This window comes from Hemiscyllium ocellatum, chromosome 2 (genome assembly GCF_020745735.1).
Source record: "Hemiscyllium ocellatum isolate sHemOce1 chromosome 2, sHemOce1.pat.X.cur, whole genome shotgun sequence".
In the NCBI taxonomy this organism is placed as follows: domain Eukaryota; kingdom Metazoa; phylum Chordata; class Chondrichthyes; order Orectolobiformes; family Hemiscylliidae; genus Hemiscyllium; species Hemiscyllium ocellatum.
Genome location: NC_083402.1, coordinates 127,075,182 through 127,099,627, shown reverse-complemented (window position 1 = coordinate 127,099,627; position 24,446 = coordinate 127,075,182). Strand labels below are relative to the sequence as shown.

Below are 24,446 nucleotides of genomic sequence, written 5' to 3'. Positions count from 1 at the left end.
TCATCCAGCATTCCCTGTACCTACCAGCCTTTCCTTTCAACCTAACATGAATATACTGTCTCTGCACTCTCGTTACCTCATTTCTGAAGGCTTCCCATTTTCCAGCTGTTCCTTTACCTGCGAACATCTGCCCCCAATCAGCCTTTGAAAATTTTGCCTAATACCGTCAAAATTAGCCTTCCTCCAATTTAGAACTTCACCTTTTAGATCTGGTCAATCCTTTTCCATCATTATTTTAAAATGAATAGAATTATGGTCGCTGGCTTCATACTGCTCCCCCACTGACACCTGCCCTGCCTTATTTCCCAAGAGTAGGTCAGGTCTTGCACCTTCTCGCCTAGGTACATCCACACACTGAATCAGAACATTTTCTTGTACCCACTTGACAAATTCTTCTCCATCTAAACCCTTAACACTATGGCAGTCCCAGTCTATGTTTGGAAAGTTAAAATCCCTGACCATAACCACCCTATTATTCTTTCAGATGACTACGATCTCCTCACAAATTTGTTTCTGAATTTCCTGCTGACTAGGGGGTCTATAATACAACCCCAGTAAGGTGATCACCTCTTTCTTATGTCTTAGTTCCACTCACATAACTTTCTGGATTTATTTCCAGGAATATCGTCCCTCAGTACAGCTCTCCCTTCTCTCTTGCCTCCCTTTCGGTCCATCCTGTAGCATGTATTTCCTGGAACATTTAGCTGCCAGTCACGTCAATGGCTGAGCCACATTTGTATAATTGCTATGACATCCCAGTCTCATTTTCCTAACCATGCATTCACTGTTGGGCCTCTTGCATTGAAATAAAAGCAGTTTAATTTATCAATCCTACCTTGTTCTCTGCTTTGTCCCTGACTGCCCTGACTGCTTGACTTGCTTCTTTTCTCAACTGTAGCAGTCTCAGATTGATCACTTTCCTCACTATCTCCCTGGGTCCCACCATCCACCTTCCTAGTTTAAATTATCCCAAGCAGGGCCAGCAAAGCTCCATGCCAGTATATTAGTCCCCTTCCAATTCAGGTGCAATCCATTCACCTTCTGGGCACTTCTTGCCGAGAAGAGATTCCAATGATCCAAAACTGTGAATCTTTCTCCTATACACCAGCTCCACAGCCATGCATTCATCTGCTCTATCGTTCTATTTCTATCCTCACTAGCTTGTAGCACCAGGAATAATCCGGATATTACTACTATCGAGGACCTCCTTTTTAAATTCCTGTCTACCCCTCTATACTCCCCCTTCAGAGTGTCATCCATTTCCCTTCCTATGTCATTGGTTCCAATGTGGACAATGACCTCTTGCTGAGCCCTCTCCCCTTTGAGAACACTCTGCACCCTCTCTGACACATCCTTGGTCCTGGCACCAGGGTGTCAACACACCATTCTGATTTTTTTGCTGCTGGCCACAGAAACGTCTGTCTGTCCCTCAGACTACAGAAACCCCTCACACAATCGATCTCTTGGAATCTGATGTACTCTTCACTGCATTAGAGCCAGTGTCAATACCAGAAACTTGGCTGGTTGTGCTACATTCCCCTGAGAATCAATCACTCCCTACATTTTCCAAAACTGCATACTTGTTTGAAATGAGGATTGCCACAGAAGACTCCTGCACTACCTGCCTACCTCTCTTACCTTTTCTGGAATTAAACTATCTATGTGACAGTATCTGCAACTTTTCTCCCTTCCTATAACTGCCATCAATCACACCCCTTTGCTGTTGTAAATTCCTCATTGCCTCTCACTTTTGCTTCAACTGATCCATTCGATTTGATAGGATTCGCAACTAACGGCGTTTATTGCAAATATATTCCTCAGTAACCCATAAACTCTCCCTAAACTCCCATATCCCCCAAGAGGAGCATATCACTCTACTGAGGACCATTTTTGCTTCTTCCAATCAACAGACCTAGAAAATAGCACCATCTTATTCCTCTACAAAACACTGCTCCAGGCTAACTTAATATTTATAGTTTATATTTTTAAATTTAATCAAGAGACATATCTCAAATAAACATATAATCAAGAAAGAACCCACTCTACTCACTATTGTAGACTTCCAGCAAGGCTATACGTAAAACCAATACACGTATCTGTTTCTGTGCTGTAACTTCTGCCAAACTGGTTCCCCCAAGATCAGTTGTGAACTTCACTGTTTGTTTATTTTCCTGGATACACTCCAATGTCCAGTAATACATGAATTCAACAGCAAAGGCAGTAACTGCACAGGTTCACTACTGTGTCAGTTAGCAGTGTGGGTTTCTTTATCTCTCCTGCACTGACCTGACCATGTGCTGCCTTTGTTTGTCCCTCTCTCTTTTAAAAGTGCCGTTATTTTGGCTTTTTTCCCCTCCAAACTTCCAAAACAATGCAACAGCATATAAAACAGTCATTACTGCTCCTGGAATTTGAGGAAATAATCTCCAACACCTAAAATACCTCAAAAAAGGAATAGCCTGTTACAGCCAGAAATTTCGTCCATCCTCCATCTGGATTACCCAGAATGCATGTAGAGAGACACCTTGAAACAGCAACTGCTTCTCAACAAAAAGACAAGACTGTTGTCTTAAAGAAAGTTACCAAGAACCACAACCTACAGTTTCATAGCAGTGATACAAAGCACTTTTCATTCATTCCCAGAACCTGTTTTGCTCAGTCCACCTTTGGAAGCAACCTCCAATTGTCTGAATACAGAGGCAATGCTAAATCTAACTTAAAGTTTGTTGTCCTTCTCTTCTGATAAAAAAAGGAAAATTTTAGTTTCTGGTGGCCATTTTGTAAAACATGTTCGGTCTATTTTAAAACAGATTAGCTTTCTTCACAAAAGAAAATTAAGCAAGCCAGGAGGAGTAAATACAGATCTCATTTTTATCTTCTGTATTTTATATCACCTTCTTCTACAATTGCCATCAGCAACAACTGAGTCATAAATTAACCTTTTATTTCCATTAAAACATATAGCTGTGTTGGTTATTTTTAAATTGAAACACAGATATAAATTCTTAGTTCAGATTACTCTGAAGCCATGCCTCTTATGTGGTTGTGACAGGTGCACTGCCAATCATGCCAGACAGCCTGCTGTCAATATCAAGGAGCATAGAGAAGGGTAGTGCCATTTTGGCACTGGGCTTTGTACAGAGATTTCCTGCATGAAAGTGATGGTGGACTCCATGAGAGCACTTGCAGACCTGGACATGATGCAGGATCTGATAGGTGCTGTCTCTGCTTCCACTGCAGCACCAGCAAAAGCATTTGGGAACTCACGTTGAGATGATGCAAGCTCAGACTGCTGCCAGTATAACTGCAGATACCAGTGTGCAAAGGGGCTTGCAGACTGTAACAACACTCTAGTAATCTGTGCTCCAACACATCAGTTGGTTTGCCGGGGTGAGGGGAGGGCTCGATTGGGCCTGCTGGGGAGAGGAGGAATGGTCAAGGGTCAGGAATGATGGAGGAGGGAGACAGAAGTATGTTTGGGTCTGTGTCCAATGGCAGGGGCCCGCGGGGGTTTGGTAGCTGGATTGGGTCACGTCGTGGTATGGTGAGAACTGAATTGGATCCTGCAGGGTGATGAGGAGTTGGGTATGGGTGGAGCAAGAGAGTGCCGTATCAGGGTTTGTTCGCAGGGAGGGGGATGGTGGTGGAGAACAGCAGGGGTGTAAGTGGTCTGGGGGAGAAGTAGTTGCTGTGTGTGAGATAAGCATGGAGCCTGCTTAATAATCATTCAAGAGTTATACGATGTATTCTATAGCCTAACATTTCCTTAGCACTATTTTATTTCATCAGACTTCTCCAAGTCTCTGATTAAAAGGGAGATTTTTACAGGGATCCTAGTGTAAAGGCTGCCCAGCAGAAAACTCAGCTTCCTGAACAATTCCTTTGGAACATGCTAAATGGAGATTCTGGAGGGCTCCTATGTGCAACTCCCATCCATATTTCAACAGCAATCGTCTGGCCAACAAAACTTCTGCCCAAGATGTATCACTGTTGGTGAATAGGAACTTGGGGTTGTGCTCATTAACACTAAGTTGATTACATCTAGACAGATGATGTGTTGGTTGAGAATTGAGCATTGTGACGTCAGGCATCAATGTGGAGTTAAAGCCACAATTGAATTGGCCCTGATCTTATTGAAAGATGCAGAACGTTCAAGGGGTTGAATGTCTTATCCCTGCTCAAATTTCTTTTTATTCTAGATGGTGAGGACTATGCCCTTTCAATAGCAAGACTGTGCAGCACACAGCAATCCATAACAAATAGTACACACCCTATGAAGAAATACAAGGATCTTCCACAGCAGTCAGATTGCAAAAGCATTGTAATCATTACATTATGCACAACAGCAAGGCATACTGTACATACATACTACGTAGAAGTGAAAGTTTCACAACAGAAATATTGAATCATTTAATCAGCAACTAGCCCTTGTTGCTCAGGAACCAACTCTCAGTTGTCATGATGGCTCAAATGTGCATCAATTGTTGCAGAATGAAGGCATCCTGACAATTGCCAAGATACTAGGCAGTGACTTACATAACACCTCATGTATGACTGCACATTACCTGTAATTTCAGTGAGTAGAATCCTCTCCAGTGTAGTACATTTTAGGGTACCATACAGCATAACTCTCAGCATACAGTAAATGGCCTGTCAATAAATTGGTAAACTCAAACTCTTCCAACGTAACATGTGCATTTGTATTCAGCTGTCATGAAACATGGAGCCTTAGTGGCCTCTATTATGGAACAATTATAGCAAGTCAAGAGATCTGGCAATGTCTCCAGGTCTAGTCTGGAAGCAACCAGACAAATAAAAGTTCTTTGTCATAGTTATCTTCATAACCACTGGTAATGCCATACTTGTCCTGTTCTGACACTGCAGTTGTGGCTGCAGGCAACAGCCTGCATCAGGCAACAGATTGCAAAGAGACCTTCCTTGATAAACCAAAGACATTCCGGATTCCACTCCTCAATTAGGTTCAAATGGAAGCAATATGTATAGAATATTGATGGCAGATATAGCCTCCTGCTAAGAGCCTTATTTCATCTCCTCTTCCAGCAATATGTCCTACTCTGTGTTACCTCTGCTTATTCTCTCCATGTTAGAGAACAAGAGAAATACAAATTACCATTTATATCTGAGAGCAAATAATTTGTGCTGTATCACTAAAAACAGGACAAAGTCCTTCAACAAATGCTACACCATTACTTGTAGACTTCAGCAAGTTAAACAGCCAGAATGGCAACAGAAAGCAGAAGAAATCAATCAGTAGCTAAACAGAAAACAGTTGATGATCCCATTGAATATTGCGATTGGAGGCCTTCTCTCTGAATATCAATGTACATTCAACTGTGAATTTGTTAGCATCAGCTCAAGTGTTCAGATCAAAGATGACAGCATCGACATCAACTGCCTGCTCTGCATAATTCCAACAGACGGTCCCAGCTCTCACTTCCACCAAAAGATCATTTGGCAGAGTCAGCATCTGAAGCACAACACAACCTGCTTTGCCTGTCTGAAAGTAAAATGGCACCAACAGTGCTGAAAACATGAGTCCAAAATATTCAAAACTTTGCCAAATGTCGTCACAAAGGCACATTGTCCAATGAATTGATTTCCAAATCAGTCTTACAATCAACTAATGTTAGTGCAACACAACAAAAAGAATGACAGGTGTGAGAAGACCACTATTTGGTGGGATAAGAACAATTGAAGTATATATCTTTCTTAACCATTCTCCATTGATATGGAAGGTACTTGGTCAGGAAACAGAATCAGAAATTGGGGATCTTGCAAATTACGAATAGGGGATCAGGAAATTTGCGTTAAGGAGGTCCAATCATCCTGCTGCCTCCTAGCCCAACAAGAAAAATAAATAATACTTCAAAACCCAGCCTCTTCCAGCATCAGGTTTCTCTTCCTTTCAAACGTATACCCTCCAGGTGAGTAAGTCCCTCACAGCTTGCAAACAGAAATTGCAGACAAATCTCACTGATAATATTAATACCCAATATATACAAGGTTACCAAGCTTCAGGACAGTGTCAGTGGCCCCTGCTCAGTTTTGGAGGCTAAAACCAGTTACTGCCAGCTCCTTTGACCTCCTATCCATCTGCTCAGATAAAATAATTTGGACTGTTTTTAAGCAATGGTTTAGTCCAGGTTTATTTTATAGGGTTCAGCTGAACATGATGAAAATAGAAAACACAACACCATGATTGTTTAAAAGGAAGCCTGATATTGACAAATTCTGATTTCATGCAATGCTCCAATGAACAGGAACTAATTAACAGGATAGCTACTTCGAGCTTAACTGACCCAATGTGGTATGTATTAAAATTGTCAATAATCAAGTGTTTACCATATACTGTACAATACCTTCATTTTTAAAAGTTTCTCAAGGCTCTCAATCTTTTGTTCTGTTTTGTTTAATTTTATCCATTCCTCTGTTTCTCCAGTACAGCTCCTTGGAGATAGAGATCTGGAACGTTTCACAGACAGATCCTACAGTAAAGAGCAAATGACATGGTTACTGCCAGACCAGCGGAATCATATAGAATTAATGAATGGCACAGCACAGACAGCGGCCATTCAACAGTGTGCACCTGTGCCACCTCTTGAACAGCTGTCAAATGAATCCCATTCTCCTGTCCTTTCTGTACAACCCTGCAAATGATTCCCTTCAGCTATATATCCAATTCTCTTTGGAAAGATACAATTACACCTGCTTTCACCACCTTGTTGAACAGTCAGTTTTGATCCTAACAACTGCTGTGGGCTTCTGGTGATTTATCAATTCATCTTAAATTCTATGCCAGGAAGTTGCTCCTTGTTCCTTTGGTCAAATCTGCATAATTTTGAACATTCCTCTTAACTTTTTCCTCACTAAGAAAAATAAACCAGCTTCTTCAAACAATGGAAATCCCTTGATCCTTTCTGCCTCGCAAACGTCCTCAGTACCCTCTCCAAGGCCTTGACATAAAGTATTTAATGTCCAGGACTGAACACTCCAACCGAGGACTAACCAGCATTTTATAAAGGTTTAACATAGCTTCCTTACTTTTGACTCTACTCCTTCTGATAAAACTAAGGATCTGAGAAGCGGTTTTCAAACAGGCTGCTCAACTTGCCTGCTACTTTCAAAGATTTGTGTATATACACTCCCATGGTCTCTGTTCCTGCGCCCTCTTTAAATAGACATATTTAAATAGGCATAACATTTTAGCTCCAGTACAAGCACTGTAGAATACTAATAATGATTATAAAATTTCTATATAGAATACCAAAGGAATAACAAACTGAATTATAACCATGTTACCACTAAAGACTTCTCTGCAACTCACTAATGAGTATATTCATTTACATTTACATTGTTTCTTCCAGAATAATGATCTCCCATCAGGGAAGGCTCATGGGTTATAGACACAGAAATGCAGAAAGGCTCATTACAAATAGGAGATACAGGCTGTTCTAATTGCTCTATGAGGGTCCAAATTTGGATATGATAGGATAATAGTGAACAAGTGGGAAACTGGATTCCCTCCGTCCTTTGAAATGTTTTCACCTGAAAGGTTGGGCGGGGGAGGGGGGCATCTGGTGCCCTAGAGAGTAGTACTAAATAAATCTGAATACAACAACATAACAAAATTGATGCAATGATGTCCACAAAACTACAGACCAGTGTATTTCCTACCAGGACTGCAAAATATCAGAAATCTCACATCAACGTGTCATTTTTAAAATGTTTCCTCCTTCCTGGCAGAAATAAGAATCTAGAAACTTCACTTAACAAAGATGCTATATGACTTTAGATACTTAATCTGGTCATAAATAGGTGGCTATATACTTTATTTTAGTTTTTCCCAATAAAACAACAGGCTGATCAGCTGCAGATGTGTCTACAGCAACAGTATTTTAGTCACAAGTACACATTTCACCATAAAATACCTTTCACACAACACAGATCATTGGACTGCATGTGCACATATTTACAGAAAAAAATGTCTTTAACCATTCAATGTGAAACATGACATGGTTTACATTTGCTGAAGAGTTCCTTTTTGCTATTTTTGTTCCAGTGTACTCTTCTCTGATTTCCATCAACATAACCTTCTGTTCTATTCTCTGTAGTACTCACCTCAACCACTTCCTGTGGAATTAAGTTCTACATCCTCAAAAAAGTTCAAGATAGCATCAACACCGTGCAACTCCTTGCAAGCTCCCTCCAATAGATCAATCAATCACCACTGTTTGGGTGAAGAAATGTCTTTTAAATTCCCAATTGGATTGTTTTGTATTATGGCCTCCAGTTTTCCATTTGTCCACAAGTGAAAACACTCTGTGTCAACCATATCAATTTTCTTCAAAATTTAAAGAACTTCCAATAGATCAGTCCTCAATCTTCTCTTTTCTAGAAATATTCATTTTATTCAACTATCAACCTATTCATTCTTTCTGATTATTCTTGCAGTTTGGGTGTCAGCCTTTTAAATGTTTATTTTTCTTCAAGTATATTCATTGAGCCTTTAGCTTTTGCAAACACACATACACACACTCAGTCACTCAGTGTGTGTGCCTCCCATTCCACATCTGTGATCTTCCGTTCTCCTTTCAGAATGTGCTTGGATGCTGCTCACATGTTGTTATAGTGGCCCTTTTACAGCTGCTCATTAGTGGGTGGGCTTTCAGTCTCCTGCAGATCTGGAGTGGTTTTTCTGATTGATCAAGCTGAACATAATCACAACTCACCCGGTCGTTTGTGCACACTGGTGATGTTGATGTTCAGTGTAATACATATTTTTTTTAAACATCCGAGCAACCAAAGAAGCAACACCATCATAGTGATTAAAAAAAAACTTACGCTCGTTGTTTTTCAGTTTACCTTTTTAGAAGCAGGAATATAGATACACTTTGTGTAAATGTGCATTAAGATGACTGATAAGGAATTCCATCACAGTGTTTTATTTATCAGAATAAAATAAAAATGCAATTAACAACAACTGGATTTGCAATTAGCCACGTATATTGGACAGTGCTGCTTTACTTCACAATTAAAGTATTAACAGCTAAATGTCTTTCATATTGACAGAAAATTGCCCTCACTAATTTTGTACAGGAGTGATGTTGTGCACTGGATAATTCAAGCTTACTCTGTATTTCATTAAATACACAGTTATGACAGAGTTCAATCATTTTAAGGTTACTACCAGATTTTACATTTCATACAAGACCTTTTGTACAATGCATATATAGTGAATATTATGCATGTGTATTCAAACAGCACACAAGTAAAAGACACCAAGCAAATCCTTCATTGTTCCTTTGAGAACTGCATTGTCTGAACCAAATAAACCACAAAAGTGAGCAATAAGATCCAATATGATCGACAAAGATCCTGATTGTAAATTGTTGTGGGGAGCTTGAAAAATATTCAAGAGACATAATAGTCAGAAAATAGAAACCTTGTTTCTTTCACATAACAAGTCACAATTATTTTTCATAAGTAAACATGGTACGAATATTTTTAATATTCAATTATGGTTATGTCTCCATTAAGTAACCAACTATACACCAAATAGTAGATTCACTTAGGCAAGTGTCAACAACGGATATCCAAGAGAAAAAGAGTCTCAGCGTTTGAACCCATTTCTGGTTGGATTCCTTTGCCTCGCAATTCTCCGATTGGCTGCATTGTTGATTTGGAACTACGCTGGAAAATTTTTGCCTCAAGAGGAATACAGAATTTCTTTTAAAATACTTGTTTAATGTCCAAAGATGTGCAAGTTAGATGGATTTGCCATGCTAGATAGCCCATAGTGTTCATTGATGTGCAGGGCTAGGTCAATTAGCCATAGGAAATGCAGAGTTACAGGAATCAGGGAGGACATTGGGTCCAGGTGGGATGCTTTTCAGAAGGTCAGTGTGGACACGATGGACCAAATGGCTTGCTTCCACACCACAGGGATTCCATAATTCTATGAATATCAGTGCTGAGCTTAATTTCATGAAAATGCTGCTATTTTGAGCCAGTTTACAGTAAACTCCTTATGTAATGGTGCTCTTAAAAGGGGAACATCCTTTCAAAGTTTCTTCCTCCTATTATTAATACAATGTTTTTGATTTTTGTTTGACCAACTGTTAAAAATCATTTTTCAACCAGTTTTCAGAGCTGCATTAGCAGCTTGCTAACAGTCTCTATATCTTAGTTTGCCGGCACCAATGGCAGAGGACAATTGACCCCATAGGCTTCAATCCCTCTACCCCTAAAACCAAAAAGCAATACAAAATTGACATAGCACGTTTTAGTTAGGTTACGACCACTTTTTAACTTTCCTGATGTTGGCACATAACAAGGCTAAAAGTGTGAAATCAGCTCAAACTATTCAGCAACTTTTGCACACTCAGTTCATTGATACTTCAGGTAAAAACAATGATTGCAGATGCTGGAAACCAGATTCTGGATTAGTGGTGCTAGAAGAGCAACTGCTGTGCTCTTCCAGCACCACTAATCCAGAATCATTGGTACTGCAACCAATAGATATTTGTAATTTGAAATGAAACTCAAAAAATGTCCACGTAGAAATTGAAGGCAGTCGCTACAAAATGTTTAATTTCACACTTTCTTCAAAAACGAGCAAATAGAAACTTTATAGAAATATTGCACACAACACAAACACAAAAGTTATGAGTGTTTTAAGATTAGCTGTAATCAGTTCCAAACCAAAATCCAGTCATTTTAAGTGCATGAGATGAATTCAGTCATTAATTTTGATTGCACTACTTTTCATACAAGGTATTTACTATTGTTTTTAAGTAAAAGCGGCCTCAAATAACTTTCAGCTGTATTCATGTAGTGTACTGGAAATTCTGATCTATATCAGTACACGTCAGAAAATCAAAACCTTTTAATTTTTTTTGTCCACTAGCCAACCACAGTGGCACAAAACTGAATCATCAGAGTGCTGCAACTGATTGTTCCTGGCTGGTGCACAAACGTTTCAAAGCAGAGTACTGCTAACTACAATAAATTCCACATTTCAAAACTTTTTTTGGAATGTAAAGAAAGTAAAGTAAGGGCTGGAAGGAAGGGAGAGATAGCCACACTAGTAAATTAAGAAAATAAAAAGACAATGTGCAAATCTTTGTGCAATCATCATTATATTTCAATCATCTATATGATGTTGACAGGTGATTGCTGAAGAGTAAGGTTATCTGCTCAGCTGGCTTTCCTCTTCCAACTGCCATTCCTTGGTCATTTAGTACACTCTGATTTCTCTTTTCTTTTCAATTCTCCTTTCACCTGAGCCTAATACTTGCTAACAAAGTGTGAAACTGAAGGAATATTACCTCCTCTTCTGTTTTTCCAATGTACTTATGCCAGGTCAATGACACTTTCAAAACAAAAAAAATCAGAAATGGGCTTTCTTAGGTTGTGAGACATTGGGTAGTGCAATATGCAGTTCAACTGAACAGTTTCCGGCTATCACTTTTCTTTGTGCAAATTGAATTGAGTTTGTTTGCCCCCAGCACCATTACTTTCCCAGAGAAAGTCTCAATATCCGACAAGCTTGTAAGGAAAAGAGAACCACCAAAGGAGAATGTCAGACAGGTCTATGTGTACAAAAGATATTTTCTTCCCATCACAAGTGCCCACACTCTTGCATGTACAGAAGACAGTGAGCATAACTTGCTTTAGCAGCCGTTTAGTATGTATCGAAAGTGCAACTCCTAAAACAGCCTGGGACAGCAGATCAAAGGGACAGATATATGTGAAGACCTGACTGTGATTCCCCAGAAACATTCAACGACAGTTTGTCAATCTTTGTGTTACTAGACAAGGTAGGCATGTAAGGTAGGTTAGCAAACCACAGCTCATTGGGTGCATCCACCATTGTTGCACCCAACAAGATTAGGCTTGGCTAACTGTCCACAAATGACATGTATTGCGAATGTAATGTTTGGTTGTGCCATCTGCCATAAGGACTTTCATTCCTGACATGCACCACATGACTGGCAAGGACAATGAGTATAGCTGTAACCCGAAATCTGCTTCTGCTATATGCTCGGAACTTTTGATATAGACTGACATACAGACGGACTTTAATTCAACAATCATGGCAGCCACTTCAGTGTATCTCTTACAGAACATCAGTGTTTGTTTGCTCTATTGATACCAGCAGGTGCATCCTTTCCCTTTAATTCTGTCCATCTTATCTCAACTCACTCCACTAGTAACCATGGCAAAGGCCATGAAAAGACTGACGTGTCTCAGAGCCTTTCAAAAGATTTTCAGAATTTGTGTCACTTCTGGTTAACTGTACCCATCCTATAAATTCCCCACAATCAAACACTGCACTAGGATCTGAATGAGCATGCCAAACTTCTAAGCCAGAAAGCCCTTATATTTAAATAATTTAACATTCTAGCAAAATTAATATCACATTTTAACTGTTTGGACCAAACAAAATATCAGTGAATCAATGTGAAATCCAGTTCAGCTTTATGGGATACATCATAGAATCATAGTACCCCTAAACGGCAGAAGGAGGCCAGACAGCCCATTAAGTACGCACAGTGACCGCACAGCATCCCACCCAGACCCAGGCCCGACCCGTATCCTGTAATTCCACATTTACCTTGGCTAACCTACCTAGCCTCCACATCCCTGAACAGGAAGAACAACTTTACCATTGCCAATTCGCCCAGTCTGCACATCTTTGGACTCTGGGAGGAAACCGATGCCCCCAGAAGAAACCCATGCAGACATGGGAGAACGTGCAAATTCCGCACAGACAGTCATCCAAGGCTAGAATCGAACTTGGTCTCCAGTGCTGCGAGGCAGCAAAGAGCAACCGTGTCAGTGTTTGCCATCCACACCAACTCATCGCACAGCCACACATGAGAATGCAGGAAATGGTAAAGTGTAAACATTGTTTTCAGACTATGAGAGATATACTTACATGTTGAGTGCCAAGCACCACTGCATGAGTAAGTTCTCACTCACTACAAAATAAATTCTGACTTAAATGCAAAATATCTGTAAATGCATAGGAATGTACCATTTTCACAGAATTACTTCACTGGAAATGACACAAATCCAGTCATGTTATACTTCTCCAACAAGTAGATCAGTCAAAACTAAATAAGTCACAAAAGCAAAAGATCAACATGAAATTTCAAACACTGGAAGATTTAGTAAAGATATTTCAAAGCTTTTGGAAAACAATGTCAATAGATTGTGGCTATTCCAGTACAAGGGCGTGTATTCAAAGCATGCATGCCCAAACCAAGCAACTGCTTGGCAAAAAAACAGAATGAATAAAAGCACTACAGGTCAAGTGTAAATCATATTCCTCAAGAAAATGAGTCAAAATTAAAAAGGTACTTTTCACAATTAAATAAAACTCATTCATCAGTAGGATTTGAAAAAGAGATTGCTTGCTGCCATAGGCTCTCACCTCCGAAGCATTAGCAACCTCACAAATAATTGATTTTGTCTTCAACTTTGGGAAAAAATTAGCTATTCTAACATCTGAATGAACATAGAAGAGTACAGCACAGTATAGGCCATTCAGGTCTCGATGTTATGCTGACCCCTTATTCCACTCTAAGGTCAAATTAACCTACATGTGCCTATCCAAGAGTCACTTAAATGGCCCTAATATATCTGACTCTAATATCACTACTGGCAGTGCATTCTACACACCCACCACTCTCTGTTCATAGAACTTACCTCTGACATCTCCCCTAAACCTTCCTCCAATCACCTTAAAATTATGCCCCCTCATGATCGCCATGGGAAAAAGTCTCTGGCTATTTACTCTGTCTATGACTTTCATCATCTTGGGGTACACCTCTATCAAGTTACCTCTCATCCTTCTTCACTCCAATAAGAAAAGCCTGTGCTCCCTCGAACTTTCCTCATAAGACGTGCCCTCCGGTCCAAGCAGCATCCTGGTAAATCTCCTCTGCACTTTCTCTAAAGCTTCCACATTTTTCCTATCATAAGGCGACCAGAACTGAACACCATATTCCACATTTGGTCTAACCAGGGCTTTCTAGAGCTGCAGCATAACCTCGTGGCTCTTCAACTCAATCCTACTGCTAATGAAAGCCAACGCACCATATGCCTTCTTAACAACCCTATCAACTTGGATGGCAACTTTGAGGGATCCCAAGATCCCTCTGTTCCTTCACACTGCCAAGAATCCTGCCTTTAATCCTGCATTCAAAGTTGACCTTCCAAAATGAATCACTTCACATTTTTCCAGGTTGAACTCCCTCTGCCACTTCTCAGCCCAGCTCTGCCTCTTGTCAATGTCCTGTTGCAAACTACATCAGCCCTCCACAATATCCACAACTCCACCAACCTTTGTGTCATCATCAAACTTACTAACCCATCCTTCCACTTCCTCATCCGAGCTGTTTATAAAAATCACAAAGAGCAGAGGTCCCAGAACAGATCCCTGTGGAACACCACTGGTCACCAAGCTCTGGGCTGAATACTTTCCATCTACTACCACCCTCTGCCTTCTACAGGCCAGCCAATTCTATATCCAGACAGCCAAATTTCCCTGTATCCCATGCCTCCTTACTTTCTGAATGAGCTGACATGGGGAACTTTATTAAATGCCTTGCTAAAATCCACTTACACCACATTCACCACTCTACCTTCATCAATGTGTTTTGTCACATCCTCAAAAAATTCAATAAGACTTGTGAGGCATGATCTGCCCTCACAAAGCCATGCTAACTATCTCGAATCAAACTATGCTTTTCCAAATAATCATAAATACTGTTACTCAGAATCCTCTCAATAATTTGTCCACCACCAACATAAGACTGACAGGTCTGCAATTTCCAGAGTTAGCTCTATTCATTTTCTTGAACAAGGGAATAACATTCACCACCCTCCAATCATCTGGTACTACTCCAGGAGACAGTGAGGACGCAAAGATCATCGCCAAAGAAGCAGCAATCTCCTCCTTCACCGCCTGTAGTAACCTTGGGTTTATCCTATCTGGCCCATGGGACTTATCTATCCTCATGTTTTTCAAACTTTCCAGCACATCTTTCTTCTTATAATTAATTTGCTTGAGCGTAACAGCCTGTTTCACGCTGTCCTCACAAATGACAAGGTCCCTCCCACCAGTGAATACTGAAGCAAAGTATTCATTAAGGACCTGCCTTCCCTCCTCCGACTCCAGACAGAAGTTCCCTCCACTATCCCTAATCGGCCCTACCCTCACTCTGGCCATCCTCTTGTTCCTAACATACGTTTCAGAACACTTTGCGGTTTTCCTTACTCCTGCCCCTAAATGAATGGATCAGCCATTCCTCCACCGAACAAGAGCTGGTGGACTTTACAGATCCTCTCTAATAAAATTACTCAAGAAGGAAGTAAATTCACAATAGCATTACCCTGTATTTACCGAGATATTAACTATGGATGCTTGAACCATGAAATCAATTAGTTGGGTGATGCACAGTCAGCAGACTGCAAATTAAATTGACAGAGAAAATTCATAGGTATCAGAGTCTTCTTATGAAATTAAATATGACATCTTTCTATCAGAGTAATATCGGTCTAGTTAGTGCTCTCTTTTGAGGATACACCAGACATACAATGTTGGAGCAGAAAGGGACTTTATTCTATATCTCACAAAACTATCGCTGGTATGGATCTGCTTACTGCTAACACTAGGTTTCTGAAAAAGAGAGATTGATTCTTTTACATGTGCATCCCACATATTGAGCACGAAATTCAAATATTTTAAAAAAGCATTCCTCTTGGTTACTGAATTTTGAAATGTGGTATTTAGAAGAAGTCCCAGTTGGCAGTGAGTTAATTTTAAAACCCCAATGGTCTAGAACTTGTGCTGCAACAATGTTGTTCAGTCAGAATATCAACCAGCTGTTTCTGAATTTCATAATTTTGCCCTTTTGGCAAGCGTATTCACATACGAGCACTATCTGCAGTGTGAATCTTATAAAGGCAAGATACTGGAAAGATTCCAAGTGGCACTTCTCCAAGCTGACAAGTAACTATACAGCTACCGTAGTTGAGGTTCTGCTTGAGCTCAGCAGGATCTTCCATTTTACCCCAAAAAGCCTTTTTTTTCACTGATCAGGCTGCGATTTGATTTTGAAACATCCCAAGATTCCCATTTCAAACATTTATCACTAATACATAAAATAGTTTAATACAAACTGCCCATTCAACTTACTCTTTCAAACATTCATCCTGTGCCCACTCCTTAAGACCATGGTAAAACGTCAAGGTCAGATTATAAAATGTAAGGTTACACTTGCCTGTTCCTTTAATTCTAGAATACTTCAATAACAGCTTTTGTGGGTCTTCCAGAGTGTAAACAAGATTACATTTTCCATGAGCTCAGAAGGCTAATGACAAATATCAGTCATATGACCACATTCTACAATATTCTTCCTATAATATTGCAATGAGAAATCTACAACACATTGCAGGTAAAGATAAGGCAGAATTATACATCAGAATTACACTCAGTTATAGTTAGGTCACATGGGATTGAGGGTGACCTTGCCAATTGGATATATAATTGGCTTAATGGCAGGAGGCAGAGAGTAATGGTGGAGGTTGCTTTTCAGACTGGAGGCCTGTGGCCAACGGTATTCCACAGGGATCAGTTCTGGGTCCTCTTTTGTTTGTCATTTATATAAATGATTTGGATGAGAATATAGAAGACATAGCTAGAAAGTTTGCAGATGACACCAAAGTTGGTGGCACAGTACAGCTAAGATAGTTTTCCGAAATTACAAAAGGATCTTGATCAAATGGGTCAATGGGCTGAAAAATAGCAAATGGAATTCAATCTGGATAAGTGTGATGTATTGCATTTCATTACAACAAACAAGGGTAGGGCTTATACAATTGACCGTAGGGTCTTGGGAAGTATTGTAGAACATAGGGACATAGGAGTGCAGGTACATAATTCTTTAAAGTTCACTTCACATATAAACAGGATGATTAAAAAGGCATTTGGCACACTTGTCTTCATTGCTTTGTACAGGGAACTGGTGAGGCTACTTCTGGAATACTGTGTTCAGTTCTGATCGCCCCACTCGAGGAAGGATATCATCAAGCTGGAGAGGGTTCAGAACAGATTTACCAGGATGTTACCAGGTATGGAAGGTTTGCGTTATAAAGAAAGGCTGAATAGGCAAGGACTGTTTTCATTGAAGAATAGGAGGTTGAGAGGTGACCTTATGCAAGTTTATAAAATAATGAGAGGGATAGATAGAGTTAATGGTAGTTGCCTTTTCCCCAAAATGGAGAATTTCAAGACCAGGGGGAAGAGCAGGGAGGTTTAAAAAAAATCTTAAGAGGCAAATTTTTTACACAGAGGGCGATTTGCATGTGGAATGAATTTCCTGAGGATGTCGTGCATGTGGGTACAATTACAATGTTTAAAAGACATTTGAATGGATACATGAATAGGAAAGGTTCAGATGTATTTGGGCCAGGAGAAGGCAGGTGGGACTAGCTTATTTTGGGATTATGTTCGGCAATAGACTGGTTGGACTGAAGGGTCTGTATCATACTGTATGACTCTATGAAGGAAACTTTAGGAAAATTCTTGAAGTCCATGCAGTTTATACTGTAGACTTCTGAAGAGTTGTTCTGAAGTTTTTATTTAAAAATGTTCTTCCCAGAGCAAAAAAATTACTTTGGGGTCTGTATTTTCTCATTGAGTACTTACATTCTAGTACTTCCTGAAAAACCCACATAGGTGAAGTTCTACAAGAGCACACTGAAGCCGGCAGTAAGTGGCATAATCAGCCGAGGCTCAATTTCTAAATCGAGATCCCTTGGTGAATCTGGCAGGTATTCAAGCACAACATCATTCGATTGCCCAAAATGTTAATCTGTTACCCTTCTGATATTTTCCGGGTCTTAATTTGTTATTGACTAACACTCGATCTGTACAGTACAAATTAACATTGAAAAAACATATGAGGTTAATCGACACAATCTATTCTGCAACTGCCTCATCCTAATTTATATGTTTACATTCTAGACTAGTAAGGACCTGACTTGAATGCCTCTTTATTCAAAAATGTGAGATTTTTCAGTTATGTTGATTCTATGACTCCTTCCAAATAATCATCATGGGCATTAAAATGTTAAAAAATTATTCAATGTACCAGCTCCAAGACGTTGGTCAAAATATACAGACAATGTAAATGGGAATCATAAGATTTTCTATTTTTCTGTGGTTTTGTGACATTTATTTCACTGGGTAAGAAGACTTAAGGTTGGCATGTATAGATGGGAAATATTGACCATTGCATCTCTTCCTAACATTAGAAATAACCATCAAGTCTAATGATCTACTCAGCATATTGTATTTCCTTTAATTCCTTTGACCTTCCTTTAACAACTCTTGCTGTCTTCAGACACGCGCTAATGGAAAATACTCAAGGTAGCATATAAAAAACCAGAAGACCATCTAATAGTTGATGCATTCTTTTAAAGCGATTATTATACTTTATTTTGTCAAAAACAGGCACATTCATTCACATTCTAAATGTTCACGATCTGCACAGATTTATACCACATCACAAGGGCAGCACGGTGGCACAGTGGTTAGCACTGCTGCCCCACAGTGCCACAGACCTGGGTTCAATTCCCGCCTCAGGCAACTGACTGTGTGGAGTTTCCTCCGGGTGCTCCGGTTTCCTCTCATAGCCCAAAAATGGGCGGATTAGGTGAATTGGCCATGCTAAATTGCCTGTAGTGTTAGGTGTAGGGGAATGGGTCTGGGTGGGTTGCGTTTCAGTGGGTCGGTGTGGACATGTTGGGCCGAAGGGCCTGTTTCCACACTGTAAGTAATCTAATCTAATCACACGTCAAACATATCTGTCCACTGACAGGCATCTGAACTGCTGAGGTAAAGCATTGGAATTCTTCCTAGGACAAATAAAGTTCTAAAAATTACTGTACTTACGGGTTGAAAATTGATGCAGTGCTCAAAAAAGTCACTTGCTTATTGATATGACCAGGTGAAGAGAGGAAAATCAGGTCATGTCTTTTTAACTCTATTCAAAACAATTTTTGTTTTAATTTTCCTTAAAACACATAGCTTCCATGCTTCAATTAAGAGAATTAACTAGACCAAAATGAAAGGACCAAATTTCAAAGTATCTTTGAATACAAGAAAGAGGAAGTTTATTACCTACTAACTCCAAAAAAAATAATAAAAATACAACAGCAAACACACACTGTTACAATGCACTGGGGTGCCATGCCATAAACTGACTCCCACTATTCCTGGTGTCACTCCCAATGGTGATTTTTTTTAAAAAGTACACACAGTATTCCAATTTATCTGCCCTATAGACTAATGCTGGTAGAAAACAAGGACTAGGTTTCTGTACTAAACAAAAATTATTACAAGTCATAAAACCACAAGTACATATAAACAAATATAAACCATTATCATAGAACACAACTAACTAAAATTCTAATCTCCACATTAATTACCCCTTTCAATACACAGACACAGCCAAACACTGAGGGAAAATAGATTATTTGAGAGGGAGAGGGTACAGTCGGAAATGACAGTACTTCTGTTGAATAAAGGGAACTATGGAGCAATGAGGGAGGAGCTGGCCAAAGTTCAATGGTGCAATACCTTAGCTGGGATGACCGTGGAGGAACAATGGCGGATATTTCTGTGTATAATGTAGAAGTTGCAGGATCAGTTCATTCCTAAAAGGAAGAAAGTTCCCAGGAGGAGGCATGGGCGGCCATGGCTAACAGGGAAATTAAGAAACATATAAAGTTAAAAGAGAAAAAGTATAACATAGCAAAGATAAGTGGGAAAACTGAGGACTGGGAAGCTTTTAAAGAGCAACAGAGGATTACTAAGAAGGAAATACGCAGAGGAAAAATGAGGTACGAAGGTAAACAGGCCAATAATATAAAGGAGGATAGTAAAAGCTTTTTTAAGTATGAGCAAGGCAAAAAAAATGGTAAGGACTAAAATTGGGCCCTTGAAGACAGAAACAGGGGAATATATTATGGGGAACAAAGAAATGGCAGAAGAATTAAATGGGTACTTCAGATCTGTGTTCACTGGGGAAGACACAAGCAATCTCCCTGAGGTAACAGTAGCTGAAGGACCTAAACTTAAGGGAATCTATATTTGCCAGCATTTGGTGTTGGAGAGACTGTTAGGTCTGAATGTTGATAAGTCTCCGGGGCCTGATGGTCTACATCCCAGGGTACTGAAGGAGGTGGCTCGGGAAATCGTGGATGCATTGATGATTATTTTCCATAGTTCGATAGATTCGGGGTCGGTTCCTGAGGATTGGAGGGTGGCTAATGTTATACCACTTTTTAAGAAAGGTGGGAGAGAGAAAGCAGGAAATTATAGACCAGTTAGTCTGACCTCAGTGGTGGGAAAGATGCTGGAGTCTATTATAAAGGATGAGATTACGGCACATCTGGATAGTCGTAACAGGATAGGACAGAGTCAGCATGGATTTATGAAGGGGAAATCATGCTTGACTAACCTTCTTGAATTTTTTGAGGATGTAACTCTGAAGATGGACGAGGGAGATCCAGTAGATGTAGTGTACCTGGACTTTCAGAAAGCTTTTGATAAAGTCCCACACAGGAGGTTAGTGAGTAAAATTAGGGCGCATGGTATTGGGGGAAAAGTACTAGATTGGATTGAAAATTGGTTGGCTGATAGGAAACAAAGGGTAGTGATAAACGGCTCCATTTCGGAATGGCAGGCAATGACCAGTGGGGTACCACAGGGATCCGTGCTGGGACCGCAGCTTTTTACAATATATGTTAATGATATAGAAGATGGTATCAGCAATAACATTAGCAAATTTGCTGATGATACAAAGCTGGGTGGCAGGGTGAAATGTGATGAGGATGTTAAGAGATTACAGGGTGACCTGGACAAGTTAGGTGAGTGGACAGATGCATGGCAGATGCAGTTTCATGTGAATAAATATATGGTTATCCACTTTGGTGGCAAGGACAGGAAGGCAGATTGCTACCTCAATGGAATCAATTTAGGTAAAGGGGCAGTACAGAGAGATCTGGGTGTTCTTGTACACCAGTCAATGAAGGCAAGCATGCAGGTACAGCAGGTAGTGAAGAAGGGTAATAGCATGCTGGCCTTCATAACAAGAGGAATTGAATATAGAAGCAAAGAGGTGCTTCGGCAGCTGTACAGGGCCCTGGTGAGACCACACCTGGAGTACTGTGTGCAGTTCTGGTCTCCAAATTTGAGGAAAGACATTCTGGCTATTGAGGGAGTGCAGCATAGGTTCACGAGGTCAATTCCTGGAATGGCGGGATTACCTTACACTGAAAGACTGAAGCGACTGGGCTTGTATACCCTTGAGTTTAGAAGACTGAGAGGGGATCTGATTGAGACATATAAGATTATGAAAGGATTGGACACTATGGCAGCAGGATGTTTCCGCTGATGGGTGAGTGCCGAACCAGAGGACACAGCTTAAAAATATGGGGTAGACCATTTAGGACAGAGATGAGGAGAAACTTCTTCACCCAGAGAGTGGTGGCTGTGTGGAATGCTCTGCCCCAGAGGACAGTGGAGGCCCACTCTCTGGATTCATTTAAGAAAGAGTTGGATAGAGCTCTCAAAGATAGTGGAATCAAGAGTTATGGAGATAAGGCAGGAAGAGGATACTGATTAGGAATGATCAGCCATGATCATATTGAATGGCGGTGCAGACTCGAAGGGCTGAATGGCCTACTCCTGCACCTATTGTCTATTGTTTATTATTGCCAGTGGTACAAAAAAATTAGAAAGTCACTTCAGTGCTCTTTGATTCCCAGTTAACAATCGGCTCGCAAGGCTCTCTTCTTCCTTATATTCCTCTGTAAGCAATACTGAGTGAATGATTAGTTTGGAAAAGTCTTTGATTTATCAGGTCAAAAGTCACAGCTCCCAGAAAGGTAATTGGTTTTGAACTAGTAACTGTTTTAAAATGAAGTTTTTACTGCAGACAACAGAAAGCTTCTACCTGGAGAGAACAGCACACCCTTCTAGGTCTTTCTTTTTTTGTGGGTATCTTGTCTCTGTAATTTGTTTCTAGTTTCAACATATTCAGTTAACTGGGAACCAATCAGATTAACTTAGAAAGAAGTCCTTGGTTCCTGACTACCTGACCCTTGCAGGAACATTTTGCAACACAAAAAAATTAGAGTCCACACAGGTATCAAATTCCTTGCTGTGAGTTATGCAGCCATCCTGATAAATCCCAGTTTTTCAAAACAGTTTCCTTCTTGCAGTCTAGAATTTTTAAAACACTAGCATAAAAAGACCTGGCTCTTGCAAAATGTATAGATAGTAAGTTCAAGAAGGAGAAAGTATTTGATATGAACAGGAAGAAAAGGTTACACCGTTTAAAAAACGTCACGAGTCTTGGAGGTGTTGGATTTTAATCTGAGGCTAAATGTTTACTTGGTAAGTCACATTCTACAGCAGTGGCAAAGTTGATGGATCTTGAGTTGTTAGAGAATGATTGTTGCCCCAAGTTGTTTCTTTCACTGGGCACTTATATTAAGGTTGTGGGAGACAAGGAAAGAAAGACGAACAGTGATCGTTATCAATTTATATTCGCATGGTGCTGAAAATGAGGTTTTGTTTGAAATATTTCATCTTGCACTTATCTGGACATTATAACAAATTCCACTGTAAAGAGAAAATAACACTTATACTCTATCAGAAGAAAATGTCAATTGGTTGGCAAGTGGGTTCTGATTGTAAAGATGTAGGAGAATGCACCAGCGTATTACGACGTATATACCAGTGTATTTGAGAAGTTTTTAATTTTGCACTTGCAATGCCAAGATAGGCGAATCTATTGGTCACAAATATTAGAAAATTTGATTAGAATAGTTAGGTAATTTTAACTGGTACAGATTGGATAGGCCAAGGGGTTTTCTCTGATGTAGATCTCTCTGAGCAGAAAACAAAAATCTTCCATAAAAATTTGTCATTTTTTCAGCAATACTCAAGTTCTGTAAAACCAAATGACAATTCATATCTCTTTTCCATATTTTATTTGAATTACATGTTTTTTCTCTCTCAAGCTGAATGATCTGCAGGCAGCTTTCATCCTAACATGTAACTTCCAGAAATGTGTGAAAGAACCAGGAAATACAAATCTAAGTTTCACCGTTTTTTACGACAATGTTATTTTAGACTCATATTGATTCTTCTTCACTAATGGCTTCATCGGCTTAGCTCAAAATTATCAGGTGATCACAGCAGCCATTTTACATGAGTACTTGCCCTCTCCCTCTTTTAAAATGGTACTTCACTCCATGAATGCATCAGATATGAAAATCAGATGATGGATGCTGGAAATCAATGGCCTATGTTTACTAATATCATAATACTTGCAACAAACAAAACTCAAGTCATAGATATCATTGCTGGCAGAAAATGTGAAGTGCAGGAAATTTCAGACAGCTAGTGAAAAAGACAGGATGCTGTCCCTAAAGCATCCTCAATGATCTAACTTATGCAAAGAAAACAATGTTTATTGGTTTAAATTGCATGTTCAATAAAAACAGCCCCTGAGAAAACACTTCAAAGGACCCTTCAAACACACTCAACATACTTGATTATCTTCCAAAGAATTCCCATTCACATAAAGTGAACTGAGCATATTCAAAAAAAATGGAATAAACATCATGAACCAATTTTCCATCCACCACCCCCAATTCCTAAATTAATGAATGCCTGGTAATTATTATAAATCACAGCATATGGGTTGACCCAACATATAAGACAGCTGATTATTTTCAGTCCCGAAATTCATGATTTTGCATTAACTTGACATATAAGTTGACACCTTTTTATAGCCATGTTAAGCTATAATCATATTAGTAGTCGGTCTCAATTTCTCAACCCACAAATGCATGTTTTACTGAGAGTATCTTATAACTGGGCAGAAAGGATCCAAACAGGTAATAAAGAATTCCAACAGATGTCAGGCATGAGCTACCGTTGATGAAACCATGCTGACTTTCCCTATTTTACCATGCACTTCCAAGTATTCAGAAATCTTATCCTTCACAATGGACTCCAAAACCTACCAACGATGAGGTTAGGCTAATCGACTATAACCTCCCATCTTCTTCCTTATTCTCCTTTTAAACACAAAGGTTACACTAGCAATTTTCCAAACCTCTGGGACCTTCCCTGACTCCAGTGATACCTGAAAGATCACTATAAAGCCTCCACTATCTTTTCAGCTTTCCTCTTCAGAACTCTAGGGTGTAGTCCATCTGGTCCTGGTGATTTGTCCACTTCCAGACCTTTCAGTTTTTTCTAGCATCGTCTCCATGGTGATGGCCACCATACTCATTTCTGGCCACCTCCCCCTCCCGACTCTCTTGAATTT

General features: G+C 39.8%; 1 protein-coding gene across 1 annotated transcript in view; it reads right to left on the bottom strand.

Moving 5' to 3' along the window:
* Positions 1 to 24,446, bottom strand: part of cntln (centlein, centrosomal protein) — a 454,938-nt gene that overhangs the window by 280,091 nt on the left and 150,401 nt on the right. Inside the window, exon 11 of the mRNA XM_060846250.1 lies at positions 6,381 to 6,506. Coding sequence (XP_060702233.1) covers positions 6,381 to 6,506 — 126 coding nt within the window. The remainder of the gene's footprint in view (positions 1 to 6,380; positions 6,507 to 24,446) is intronic.